The 12891-nt window shown below is 44.8% G+C and overlaps 1 protein-coding gene across 15 annotated transcripts in view; it reads right to left on the minus strand.

The window, feature by feature from the left end:
* The window catches only part of Nap1l4 (nucleosome assembly protein 1-like 4), a 36304-nt gene that overhangs the window by 3168 nt on the left and 20245 nt on the right, over positions 1–12891 (minus strand). For 8 of the 15 annotated variants that reach the window (XM_006508507.3, XM_030242203.1, XM_006508508.4 and 5 more), the window contains 6 exons: positions 12672–12811; positions 10420–10565; positions 7948–7970; positions 7415–7534; positions 4655–4684; positions 3638–3694 (listed from right to left, as the gene is read on the minus strand). In XM_006508507.3, coding sequence (XP_006508570.1) covers positions 3638–3694; positions 4655–4684; positions 7415–7534; positions 7948–7970; positions 10420–10565; positions 12672–12811 — 516 coding nt within the window. Of the gene's footprint in view, positions 1–2103; positions 2140–3637; positions 3695–4654; positions 4685–7414; positions 7535–7947; positions 7971–10419; positions 10566–12671; positions 12812–12891 lie in introns of all 15 variants that reach the window. The other 7 variants (XM_030242206.1, XM_030242201.1, NM_008672.3 and 4 more) reach the window with 3 other exon arrangements.

Here is a 12891-nt window from a genome sequence, read left to right on the forward strand (position 1 = left end):
GGAGAAAGAAAGTTTCTGCTCTTTACCTGCTTGCCCTCACTGTCAGGCAAGTCCATTCCTTCACTGGCGTTAGAGCCTATTTCTTTGGGATGGTGACATATACACAAAACCAGCTGAGACACCCAACTTTGTGGACCAAGTAAGGATCAAATGTTTGAACTTTCCATTGGGAGACAGTCAGTTCTAGAATAGTTGAATCACAGACTATAAGCCACTCTAATAAATCCCATTTATAATGGATTCATTCTATCAGTTGTTTCTCTAGAGAAGCTCAATTCAGATGCCAATCAAGCAAGAGCTGTCAAAAGACAGCCAAGGCTAGATCTAGAGGTAGTCAACACAGTGGTCATGGTCACTAACCTACTGACCTAGAGAGCATCAGAGGCAGGGTGTCCCAAGCGAGTACAGCAGGGATAGGAGAGAAGAAGGCAAGCAATGCACACAAGGGAAGGAGTGGGAGCTCTAGGGGCTGGGATGCAACGGGGGTCTCCCCCAGCACAGAAAAATAAAGGCATTGCAGGTAAAAAACAAGTGGGCAAGGATTAGGTGCCTCCCTACCACGGCCTCAGAACATAGGCATCCTGAACTTTATCCTGTTACTTAAAGGAAGTGGTATTTTGACCACAGGAATGTAAAATTTTTTGTCTTCAAAAAAAACCAAAACTCGAGGATGTAAAAATCCAAAACATAAGCCATAGCAGTTTAGGTAATGAAGCTACCGAGGAGAATAATCTTTATTAGGGTGGCAGAAGAGGCCATTGGAAAGGTAAGAACAGTGAGGCAGCAGGTTTACACAAGGAAACCACAGCTCCACACCCCACCCATGCCAGGCAGTAGGCAGCAGTGTCCACTTATGCTACTACTGGGATAACAAGCCCTTGAAGGGGATTTTGCAAACGGGACACTGGCTTTGGCCTGTGACACAGTCAGAAACTAAATTGCCAACTGAACTGTAGCTTCTGCTACATCACAAATCTTAATGACAAATTGGCCGGCCCCTCAACATTAGCACTTAAAATGCATTAAGTCGGTCAAAACCTCGATCACCACAGGCCTACATGAGGTGGGGTTATCAAAAGCATGGTGGGCCTGAGAAAGGTGGAGCTGAGGTCACTTATATACTCCACTATGTCAGCTGCACTAGAGGGCAAGGCCCACACCAAAGCTACCAGCAAGTGGACATGCACCATAGTTCTGCTACTATGGCCTCGATAAAGAGGAATGTTTTAACACTGACAGTCAACTGTACCTAACAGCTAGAGTGAAGAAGGCCCAGAGTGAGCCCATCAAAGACAACAGGACTAGGCTCTGTCAGACTCCTGTCACTCTGGACAATTCCTTATAAACTGTTGCCTACAAATAAAAAAAGGCAGGAGCCTACACATGAGATCCTTGTGGTGCCTCCCACTCTGCCTGGCCTTTCTTCCTTTTCTTACTGCATTAGATATGTGCAAAAGCTGTGAGCACCCCACAGGGAAGACTCTGTCACTGACAAGGGCCTCCCCTCGCTGCTAATTACTTATAGGTGAGTGTGATCTCCAAACTAAACAGGGAAAACAAGGTGCCCTACATTGTGTCCACAACTGGCTCTGTCATCCTCCAAACAAATCTTGAGATGGGGCTTTATAGTGGCCATGCTGGCAGGTACACCAGGCCACCTGACATGATCGTTTTGTTCACTTACTGGTCTACCCAATGCCTGGTAGACACCTAGACAAATCCAGAGCGACTACAGTCACATAGTGTCTTTAAGCCTGGTGCAGTGTAGACAACAGGCATTTTTCTATCAGGGCTTTTTGTCCAGGGTGACCCCTGAGGCTCTTGTTCTGTTACCAGTGACAATGCTCCCCACAGCACAGCTCATTGCGCAGTTATCAAAAACACCAGGCCCTGAAGGTAGGAGCTGAGTCTCACTGTTCTGCTGGTTTTACAAATGCATTAACTGTGGAGCCAGTACAAGTGCCACTCACAAGGCCCAGAGGCAGCCCCAGCTCCTATACGATGCAATGGATCACATCTTTCAATGTCCCAGAAGTCAAAATAATCAACGAATCAATTACAGACAGCAATTTGGAAGTTAGGTATGAACAGATTCCACCTTACCTAGAAACGCATGAATGATTAACACAAAAATTACACCTAAATGGGGAAAAAAATTGAAAAGGAACTGTCAGCATGAAAGAAAATGAAATGCACAAAATTATACAGGAGGCAACAGCCACATTCTCAAGATACAAGAGCTTCCAGTAGGGGTAGGAGCAGCTTCAGCGCACCAGAGCTGCATGCCTTCCCGAGGTCAAACTTTATTCCCTCTTACAATAAACAACTCCCAGACAACACTGTGTGCAGTTTTTTAGTGATGATTCTAGTTACCTTCCACTTTGGAGGGTGCACATGAAGCCACAGAACAATCACACCTTGACCTAAGGACAGAAGGACCACCCCTTGGGTTGCCTGCAACAACAGCTCTACACTGTACCCCCATTGCCTACTTCTGAAGCTTCTTTCCACCCCTAGACAATGCAAAAGGTCAAGTGTTTGTGGGGTTTTCTACTAATCTCATGATAAGTTGGGTGAGAGGCTCTCTTCAAAAACGGGGATATGAGAGGAGACAGAAGGCAAAGGGAAAACAACAGGAAGAAGAAATAAATGGGAGAGGGGATGCAATGGAGGCTATGTGAGACAAGCACAGCACAGAAGCCAAGGTGCACCAAGTTGGAACATGCATGTGACAAGCTGCCCTGGTCCCTGCCAACTGTACTGTGACCATGTGTCCATCCTCTGCTCACAGAGCATGAATAGCCAACACCCCGAGGCTCACCAGGTAGTATAGTCTCCATGACCCATGAGTGACCTTTAGAGGGGAGTGGCATTCGTGTGGGTGGTGGCAGCTTTCCCATTTTTCCCTCTGGAAACTTCCCAGTGTGTGCATGCATTCTCAGCAGCACAGCAGTCACACCACCAAGTCGCTGCACTGACAGCTTTTAGCACACACTCCACCCAGGGAAAACAAGGACAACAGACAGACACTAGCCAGTCAGAGATGCAAGGCACAGGGACACCAGGCAGGGATGCATTCCAACAGACTCCACACTGTCAAACACAGGAAAGTATGGCTGCACTAGAGCAGCTCAGGGCATCCTGCCATCGGGTGCCAAAGCCCCCTAATGAAGAGTCTCCTGAGACCACAGAGAAAACCCCAAGCTTCCAGGTGAAACTGGTGGTGCAGATTGTCGTTTCTTTTGCCAGTCTTCCTGTCCTGCAACAATCACTATGCATATGTATATGTACATACGATGCTTTTTTGTCAATCTCCTAAGCAAAAATTCTGATTACAAGCTAATTTTCTTTACTATCGCACACAATCCATACCAGGTGCTCTGCTGATGCACACGGGTGCTTCCTGTCACAACATCCCTCTAGGGAAGAGCTGGAAGCAATGCATGTTCAAGTCTACAGAGAACTAGTAACACCTGGTTGGATCTGACGCCTAATGTTCCAGGCATATGAGTTGCCTTTCCTCAACTGTGGATTTTCTGACATGTATATTCTTAGCATCATTGCCTCAAAGTGGGAACAGCTTCAAAAGTCCCACCGTGCAATACTGGTAGGCTCAGGACGTCCCCAAATTACTAACCTTGGGGTTAACATCAGCATCATCCTCATCTTCTCCTTCTTCATCACCTTCCAATTCCTGTATTAGAGAGACAAAAAAATGATGACTAGGGTGTGACCAAAGAGCATCACCTGAACCTGTACAAAGTAACACACAGCTTACTCTGCACAACACTTGCTAATTCTTACAAAAGAAGCCAGGTAGGGATGCACTCTAACAGACTCCACACTGTCAAACACAGGAAAGTATGGCTGCACTAGAGCAGACACTCAATGCTTAAGAGCACAGACAGCTCTTGCAGAGACAATGAATTCAGTTCCTAGCATCTATGTCAGGCAGCTCACAGACACTGCAAACTTTTGTTTCAGGAGATCTATCTGATGCCTTCTGCACTCCACAGGAACCAGCACATATGCATGCATACCAGGACAGACATGCATAATCTTAAAAAACAAATTATTTCTTTAAAAAGAAAAAAAAAGTAGTTGAATAGGCTGATCTAGAAGCTCAGCTTCCTGTGGTGTCTCCTTCCCACAGGCAAATCACAGCAGAGTTCTGCATTAGGGCCACAGGCACTAACAATTACTCTATATCTTTTTGTTTTCACAGATAATTCTGAAACATTTCTAAAAAAAAAAAAAAAAAAATTCAGACATTCCTTATTAAATGGCTACTAATATGCATTTAAAAAAAATTATTTATTTAACATGCCTACACTGTCACTGTCTTCAGACACACAGCAGAAGAAGACATCAGATCCCATTATAGATGGTTGAGTCACCTTGTGGTTGCTGGGAATTGCACTCAGGACCTCTGGAAGAGCAGCCAGTGCTCTTAACTGCTAAACCATCTCTCCAGCTCTAATATACATCTTTATACACAATTACAGGATCAAAATCTATGGGCACCAAAACCAAATGGTTTCAAAATCGCCACTGAAACCAAGCAAGATCCTTGGACTTCCTAACTTCAAGCAGACAAGGGAAAACCACACAAGGCTGGAGTAACAACACAACACTGCATGACTCCCTTCCTTACCTCCTCTTCACCTTCCTCGCCTTCTTCAAACTGCAGAGGAAACAGAAAAACAACTTAAACTTCTAGAACTTGTAGCCCCAATGCCAAGCTGATAAGCAACCTGCTAGGCTAAAGGTAGCATGAAGTTTGGTGCTGCTACAGAAGCAGTGATGGCTCCAGGTACCCGTGAGGCACATGCTGCTGTTGCAGGCCCAGCAGATCAGTCAGCACTGTCCTGGGACTGAAAGTTGCTCAAGAGTTAAGGATGGGGAGGGGTGATGACTTGTGACTGAACATGCTGGAATAGTTCCCTTTCTATCTTCAGACTGAAACAGAGGCAACAGGAGTCATTTGGGAAGAGGGACTCTCAACTGAGAAATTGCCTCCATGAGATGTGCCTATAGGCAAGCCAGTAGTACATGTTCTTGATTAATGATTACTGGGGTAGGGCCCAGCTCACTGTATGTGGTGTCACCCCTAGGCTGGTGGTCCTCAGTGCTACAAGAAGACAAGCTGAGTAAGTTAGTAAGCAGTATTCCTCTATGGTCTCTGCATCAGTTTCTGCCTCTAGGTTCCTAACTTTATTTTCCTGGATGATGGAAGATCCAGGTAAGATCAAACAAACCCTTCATCCCGAAGTTGCTTTCAGTGATGGTATTTCATCACAGCAACAGATACCCAACTAAAACCAAGGCTAAACTAAGTTAATCAGCTGCTTAGTTGCATGCAAAAACTTTGGCATTTCACACCTCAGATAGTGGAGTGGGATGGCCTTTATTAGGTTTCTTTTTTATATATTTATTTTATAAGCATTTATAAAATCTTGGTGTTTAGTCAAAACTAATGTGAAACCACAACCAAGGCTCTGTGTCAATTTCTCTGTCTAATAGTTTTTGATCAAACAATTTCAAGTTCCAAACACGAGCGGTTCCTTAAGCTGGTCACTCTAGTACCAGTGATTACTAGCATGAGAAGGCCCCTGATTTGCCACTTAGAAGACCACTCGCATATTCCTTTGAGACAGTATGAAAGTGCAACTTCAAAAAGCCAGAACCCACTGGCCTCCTGGCACTACAAAGCAGCAAGGAGGGACCGAGTCACAAAGTAGTGTCTTTCCCCCATGGCATCTAAGCCGGTTTCTAAAAGACAGGCCTTTTGTTTCTTTTAAGATCAGGGCTTCCCTATATAGCCCAAACTAGTCTCAAAACACTCAATTCTATCTCAAGTTCCTGAGTGCCAGGGTGACAGTTGTACTGCATGAATCCAAGGGAGAAGCTACATCTGAACTAGCCCAGTGTTATTATCTTAAGATTCAAGTCCATTTCTTTCCTCTGGAGCTTGAGAAAAAAATCATCTGGTGGGGTAAAAAGGGTCCACACCAAGTGCACCTCCCACACTGACAGGGTCAGCTGCTTCCCCCACTAACAACCCTCTGGTCTTGTGCCCAGTAGTAATGTGTTTCTTTTTTTTTTCCTTTCCTTTCTTTTATTTTTTTTTTTTAATTTGGTTTTTTGAGACAGGGTTTCTCTGTATAGCCCTGGCTGTCCTGGAACTCACTTTGTAGACCAGGCTGGCCTCAGACTCAGAAATCCGCCTGCCTCTGCCTCCTGAGTGCTGGGATTAAAGGCGTGCGCCACCATGCCCAGCAGTAATAGGTTTCTTACACTTGCTTTCAGTGCCTGGTGAGTAAGGCTGCTGTAGCCAGCTCCTCAGTTTGGGGGTAGAAGAGACTATGTAGACCCTCACCTGCTATCCTTAAAGCATAAGCTCACAGTATCACACACTCTCTGGCTTGAACAAGAAAATCCACACATATATGCACATGCTCACACTGCTGGCTTAGGCCTTTCAGACCCCATGTCAAGTATGAAGACCACTGAATTGGGGGCAAACTTTCCAATGACTCTGGCTAACTTCAACATCAGTTCTACCATTATAGCAGCACATGTCAGTGGTGCACACAGTTAGCCCTACTGCCACCCACCATCTTGAGAATGCTGCCTTAGAATTGTTGTGCAACTAGATTGTCCTAAAACCTATGCCTCTGCACTGCAGGAAACAACCAATGCTAAGCAGTATCCACAAGTATCTCTGCCTAAGGAACAAGCAAGACTTTTTGAAGCTAACACCCACAAGAACAATCAGGAGAGACAGCCCTCCATGCATCAGAGACAGGCCATTAGACCGGCCTGATCACCTCACTCCCCATCTAAAGCACCAACAGACTCATGAGCTCTTCAAATGAAGGTTAACAACTTGACATCTATAGACTGTGATAACTTGGCAACAACCCAAGCCTTAGCCACGATGAGATCCTGTGCCAGGTCACATTAAAAGTATAGCCTACTAAGTAATACCTGGAACACATCACAAAGGGTAGGAGGCTCTGGTGCTGGGCACTACTATGACACATGCTAGTATATCCACTACTAGTAACTGTCTGGTATGGCCCAATCTCCATAAGGAAGGGCTTCTTCATACTGGAGTTTGCTCAAGTTCTCAGGTTTTCCACAGAACAGTTTGACCCTCAGGGTCTTAAGAAGGCAAGGTTAAATGAGTCACATTCTAGCTTCCCACGTTACTGAGGACTGACAGCCTCATGGGAAATCCCCTTTGCCTACAGCTTCTAGGATTCTCCTCCCCTTAGTCTACTGTCGTAAGCACAGGAGAGCTGTAGGGCCTTGGGTCTGGATGAATACACAGCTCTGGGCCTTCCAGGTAAGAGTGTCTAAGCACCCACAGGTCTAAGCACCCAGGTAACCACCCCTCTGCCCCACATACATTGTCATCATCCTCTATGGCCTCCCCAGTGAAGTAGAGGACAGCCCGTGGCACGATGCGCTCACGAAAAAAGTGCCCAATTTCAAAGTCAGAGGCTAAGGTGAACTCGGAATCTTCATCCTGAGAGGAAACCAATAGTTAACTCATTTCAGTGGGTTAAAGACACGTTCAGTACACCCCGCCCTCTTCTTCACCCTTGCTTCTGAATGATCTGCACTGCTGAGTAAGTCACCACATTCAAAGCCACTTACAATGGCCTTAAAGCTAATGTTCAAATTACACTACAAAATTCCATGAAAACAATAAGGCAGGTGGGTGGCAGCTCTGCTGCATGTCCTATGCTTCAGAGTACAGGGTTGGGGTCTCTACTGAGGACTAAAGGGCAGGCATGGAAAAAAACATTCTCATGAGGTCCAAGGTATAATGACTTCACTTTAACTACAGAAACTAAAGGAGAAAACGGATCAGAAAGAGCAAGTGCTTATTCAAGAAATACTTGACAGAAAATCAGGGCTTTTGACAATACATCTTACCAGAGATTCTCCATCTCCAGAGGCTAGAAGAAGAAAAGAAAACACACTTATATTACAACGACACCAATGTTTTAACATCCACACTGAAGGGAAATCAGCTGGCAAGCAGCTCTCTCAGACCCCAACAAGGCACCGAGACACCTTGTGAACATTTCACAAGCTCCATCTGTTACAATTATTTCATTTAGATAAGGCAGTGGGTCAAAAAAGCTGAGAGTTTAAAGGATGAGCAGGAGGTAGGTGAATCAGCTGCCCTACTGGACCATACAGAGACTGATCCTGTATGCCCTTCAATGCTGAATGGTACATGTTTATCTGCTATGGGGCAAAGAGAAGAATGTACATTCTGCTGATGATCCTGCAGATGGGTTTGCAGCCTTTCACCCAAAGATGATGCATCCATAGGGGTCTACATGCAAGACCATCAAAGTGGTGCTGATATTCACCAGGTCAAAAAGAAGATGTGGGCTTCTTGCCACACCTCCATGAAACCAAACAACCATTACCTGACAGATAATTTGGACCTTGACTAGCAATAGGTTGGAGTAGATCTAATGCTCTCTGTTTAACTGTGGTGTCAGCATTTCTCACAGGGCTCATGTCAGTTGTTGTTACAGCCTGACAGCATTCACTGGTAGAAAACCACAGTATTGGGTGTATGAACACCACCTACAAGAGGCTGTTACCATGTAGGCAAGGAACAGTCTGAGGGCTGGACCCCGTCTCCCAAGTGACAAGCACCACAACACATGCCTTCCAGGCCAATTCTATAGGCTGAAGGTCAATGTAGTAGTGTCTCCATCCTAAAATCTGTAGCCCAGCCCCTGAGCACCATCCTCCTTCCTTTCCTGGTCCTAGAACTCATCACTGTTACATGTTGCCTGACTGAAATTGTAGCCACTTATTTTCTCCTCTTCAACTTCCTGAAAGCACTGTTTACAGTTTTATATTCATTTCCCTTTAAAATGCAGGCTGGAAACTGAATAAGCTAATTTTAGAGTTGTGCCACTATAAAACATCACCCCTAAAAATCACATCTGCTTATAAGTGAATTCCACTTTCACTGTTGCTTTAGGAACACTTTTAGGGAGCTAAGCATGGTGGCACTTGCCTTTAATCCCAGCACTCAGTAGGCAGAGGCAGGCAGATCTCTGTGAGTCCCAGAACAGCCTGGTATACAGAACAAGTCCCAGGACAGCCAGGGCTACCCAGAGAAACCCTATCTCGAAAAAAACAAATAATAATAATAATAAAAAAGAGTAGTTTTAGGGAACTTCCTAAGATAGGGTGTCACTATGTAACTCTAGCTGTTCTAAAACTTACTATGTAGACACCCGACTGTCTCTGCCTCCCAAATGCTAGGATTAAAGGCGTGTGCACTATGCCCATCAAGAAGCCAACTCTTAAAGGCAGGGATCCTCCACCTGAGCCCCACACAGCCAGCCTGGTCCACCATGTATGTCAGTGTGTACTCTAAAGGAATTTCCTCACACAGGAAACTTGAGCACTAAGCTCTTACTTGCTAACAGAACATACTTTGTGTTTTGTAGGTTCAAAGTTAAATCATAGAAAATGGCCATTACAATGACATCACCCAAATGTCCCATGAGGCACACATGGTGGACAACAGCAGCAAGCTCTAAGACAAAGCAAAGCCAAGTGCCCAGATCTAGGACTGGACCTGCCTAAGGTTCCCCAAACAACTCTACATTGGAGGATAATCTTGGCAGCAGGGATGAATATTTATGTCCAAAGATGGTCTCTTCATGGAAAGCGACAAGAAAATGCCTCATACCCATTCTCTAACACTAAGGAAAGGTCTAGCCAAGCACCTTCCCCATCATACAATTACTGTGGGACTGCCAAGATAGGAGTCCCCAAGTGGACTGCAGTTATTACTAGGCTCAATGTCCCATCTTTATTATATAGCTCAGAAAACTAGCAAAAAGCTTCAATGTTATAATTCTGTTTCTAGTCTTTAAAAATGTTATCACATAGAAATTCCAAGTAAAGCCCTGTGCTCTGTCGAACTGTACAAGACTAGGGAAAACTGAATTTATAAGAAAAAGAAGTTGGGGGCTGGTGAGATGGCTCAGTGGGTAAGAGCACCCGACTGCTCTTCCGAAGGTCCAGAGTTCAAATCCCAGCAACCACATGGTGGCTCACAACCATCTGTAACAAGATCTGATGCCCTCTTCTGGAGTGTCTGAGGACAGCTACAGTGTACTTACATATAATAAATAAATAAATCTTTAAAAAAAAAAAAAAAAAAAAAAGAAAAAGAAGTTGGACTGGTGACTCAGGTTTGGAACTGTGACTAGCGTGAGCCAGGAACGGTCCTGCCTATCCCTTCCATATGCCAAAAAAGTGGTCATCTTCTCCTGAGGTGCACACACTATTTCTAAGAGCTAAGCAAGTATGAGGGAATGGAACAACTTTACAGAGAACACAGAGCGAGCTGCCCCTGCCCACCTTTCAGGGGGCTGAAGAAGTTGAAGAAGGACTCATTGGGCACTTGCTTGGTGATGGTTCGTACGGTGCCCCGGCCCTTGTGCTTCTGCTTTTTCTTGATGGTTTTGACTGTGACATTTTTTCCTTTCTTCCAGTCTATTGTACACCTGCAGAGACAAGGTAACTGTTATAGACATTTGCCCCAAGAGAAACCCCACTACTGTCCAGGAAGGAAGCCAGAGCCATATGTAACATCTGACACCACTCATCTGCAAACCAGGGAAAAGGACCCCAAAGTCCATCTGTATGACAGCTTACAAGAGCTAGCCTGGTCCCATCATCCTTGAATAACCAATGCTCAAAAGCCTTACAGCTCTGAAATGACAACAGCATTCTTCCACAATAGTCCATAAGGATTCTGAAATGTCTTCTGTGCAAGACACTGTAAGTCCACAGAATGCTCAAGAACTCATCACCACTCCTTATGCCTGAGCACACCTAGGGTTACCACTCATGCACTCCAATTCAGAAATCAACTAAGTGAACAGGACAGCAGGGGCCACTGTCTCACTTCTGGTGGCAGCTGAATGATATCTGCTCAGGAAAACATGAAAAAGCTAAGCCCTCTCCTACATGTCAGACTGGCCCTGGAAAAAGATCTCCCCTAACCTAACCCTGAGTACTCCAAGCCTTTAAATCAAGTAGAACTTGAATGAAGCCCAAAATCATTTCGTGACATTAACAACACTGAGCTGGTTCTGGTGAGTGTTTTACTTCAACAATTAATTTTCCAAACAGTGAGACACAACCACAGGAGTCAACTTCAAGCTGAATCTCCACTGAGTGATCTAGAAACTTAACACCGTCATTTATCAGGTAGCAAATTCGGTGCCATATTCCAAAGCTGTAAGTGAACTGTGACATGGATTAAACTTCATCAATCAACAAATACTTTTCCTCGTAAGAGTTTGGGGCTTTGCTGGGCACGATGGTAGCATAGCATTTAATCCCAGCACTCTGGAGGCAGAGGCAGGTGGATCTCTAAGTGCAGCCTAGTCTACAGAGCAAGCTTTAGGCAAGCCAGAGCAACCTAATGACACCCTGACTAAAAAACCACTTCTGCTGGAGAAATAGCTCAAAAGACCAGTTTTTGCTTCCCAGCAACCACACAGTGGCATCACAACCACCCTCAACTCCAACTTCAGAGCATCTGATGCCCTCTTTCAACCTCTGTGGGCACCACATGCATGTGGTACAGATACACCTGCAGACGCAACACTCATACACATTAAATAAAAATAAATCTTAAAAAGAAACTTGGGGCTGAGGACACAAGCCCCAAGGACACTTGGTCTTCTACGTAAAGATCCTAGATTTAATATCCAGTGTCACAAAAAAACAAAAACCCTTCAATTCCTGGTTGTCTAAAGAATTCAAAGCCTGGCCCCATTCAAACAGCAACTGAGGATAGGCTTCCAAGTATATCTGAACCTTAAGGCACGACACACCTTCCAGTTTTAGCCATGTCCACACTGCAGGGTCCCAACTATAAGCTACGGCAGACAACTTCTGAAGGGCTTTTAAGTGGTTCCAGACTTTAAAATATATTTTTAAAAAAATTATTGCTGGGTAGTGATAGCACACACCTTTAATCCCAGCACTCGAGAGGCAGAGACAGGTGGATCTCTGTGTTCGAGGCCAACCTGGTTTACAGAGGGAATTCCATGATGGAGAAACCCTGTCTCAAAAACAAACAGAAAAATATTTCTGTATAGTTCTAAGTACAAACTCTGTGTGTGTGTGTGTATGTGTGTGTGTGTGTGTGTGCGTGTGTATGTTTGACTCTGCATACATGCACAGGCCAGATGCAGACAGAAGAGGGTATCAGCTGTTCTCGTCCTCTCCTAACACTCTCACCCAATCCTTTGAAGCAGGGTCTTCTTGAACCCAGGGCTCCTGTTTTCTTGACTAGGCTGAAAGCCCACAATTCCCAGCAATCTTTCTGTCCTCTGTACCCTCAAAGCTGGGGTTACAGACATGTGGCTTGTTATATAAGTGCTGGAGTTTGATCTCTGATCCTTAGTCATCTCTGGCCCCTAAGACTTTTTTTTTTTTTTTTTTACATCATTCTCGTTTTTGATATTTTTCTTTGTTTTACAGAGATCTTCCTGTATATAGCCTAGCCTGGCCTTGAACGCTCATGCACCCCTACATCTGACTATTTTAAAATTCAAAACCATTACTGCTGTTGTTGCAGAAGGACATGTTCTTACCCATCACAGTCCACAATTTCAGGACCTTCAAAAGAAAACGGGTCGGCCTTGTCTGGCTCTGATTTCATCTTGTACGTTTTCGTCAGGACAGGATTGGTGAAGTAGTCGTTGGGTTCAAAGTGAAACTCTAGCACAAAAGACTGAAGCAAAAATCCAGAGTAAGAACTACCTAACATCTGCACAAAGAACTTAAGGAACTAACTCACAACGCATTACATAG

Source organism: Mus musculus, chromosome 7 (assembly GCF_000001635.26).
Source record: "Mus musculus strain C57BL/6J chromosome 7, GRCm38.p6 C57BL/6J".
In the NCBI taxonomy this organism is placed as follows: Eukaryota; Metazoa; Chordata; class Mammalia; order Rodentia; family Muridae; genus Mus; species Mus musculus.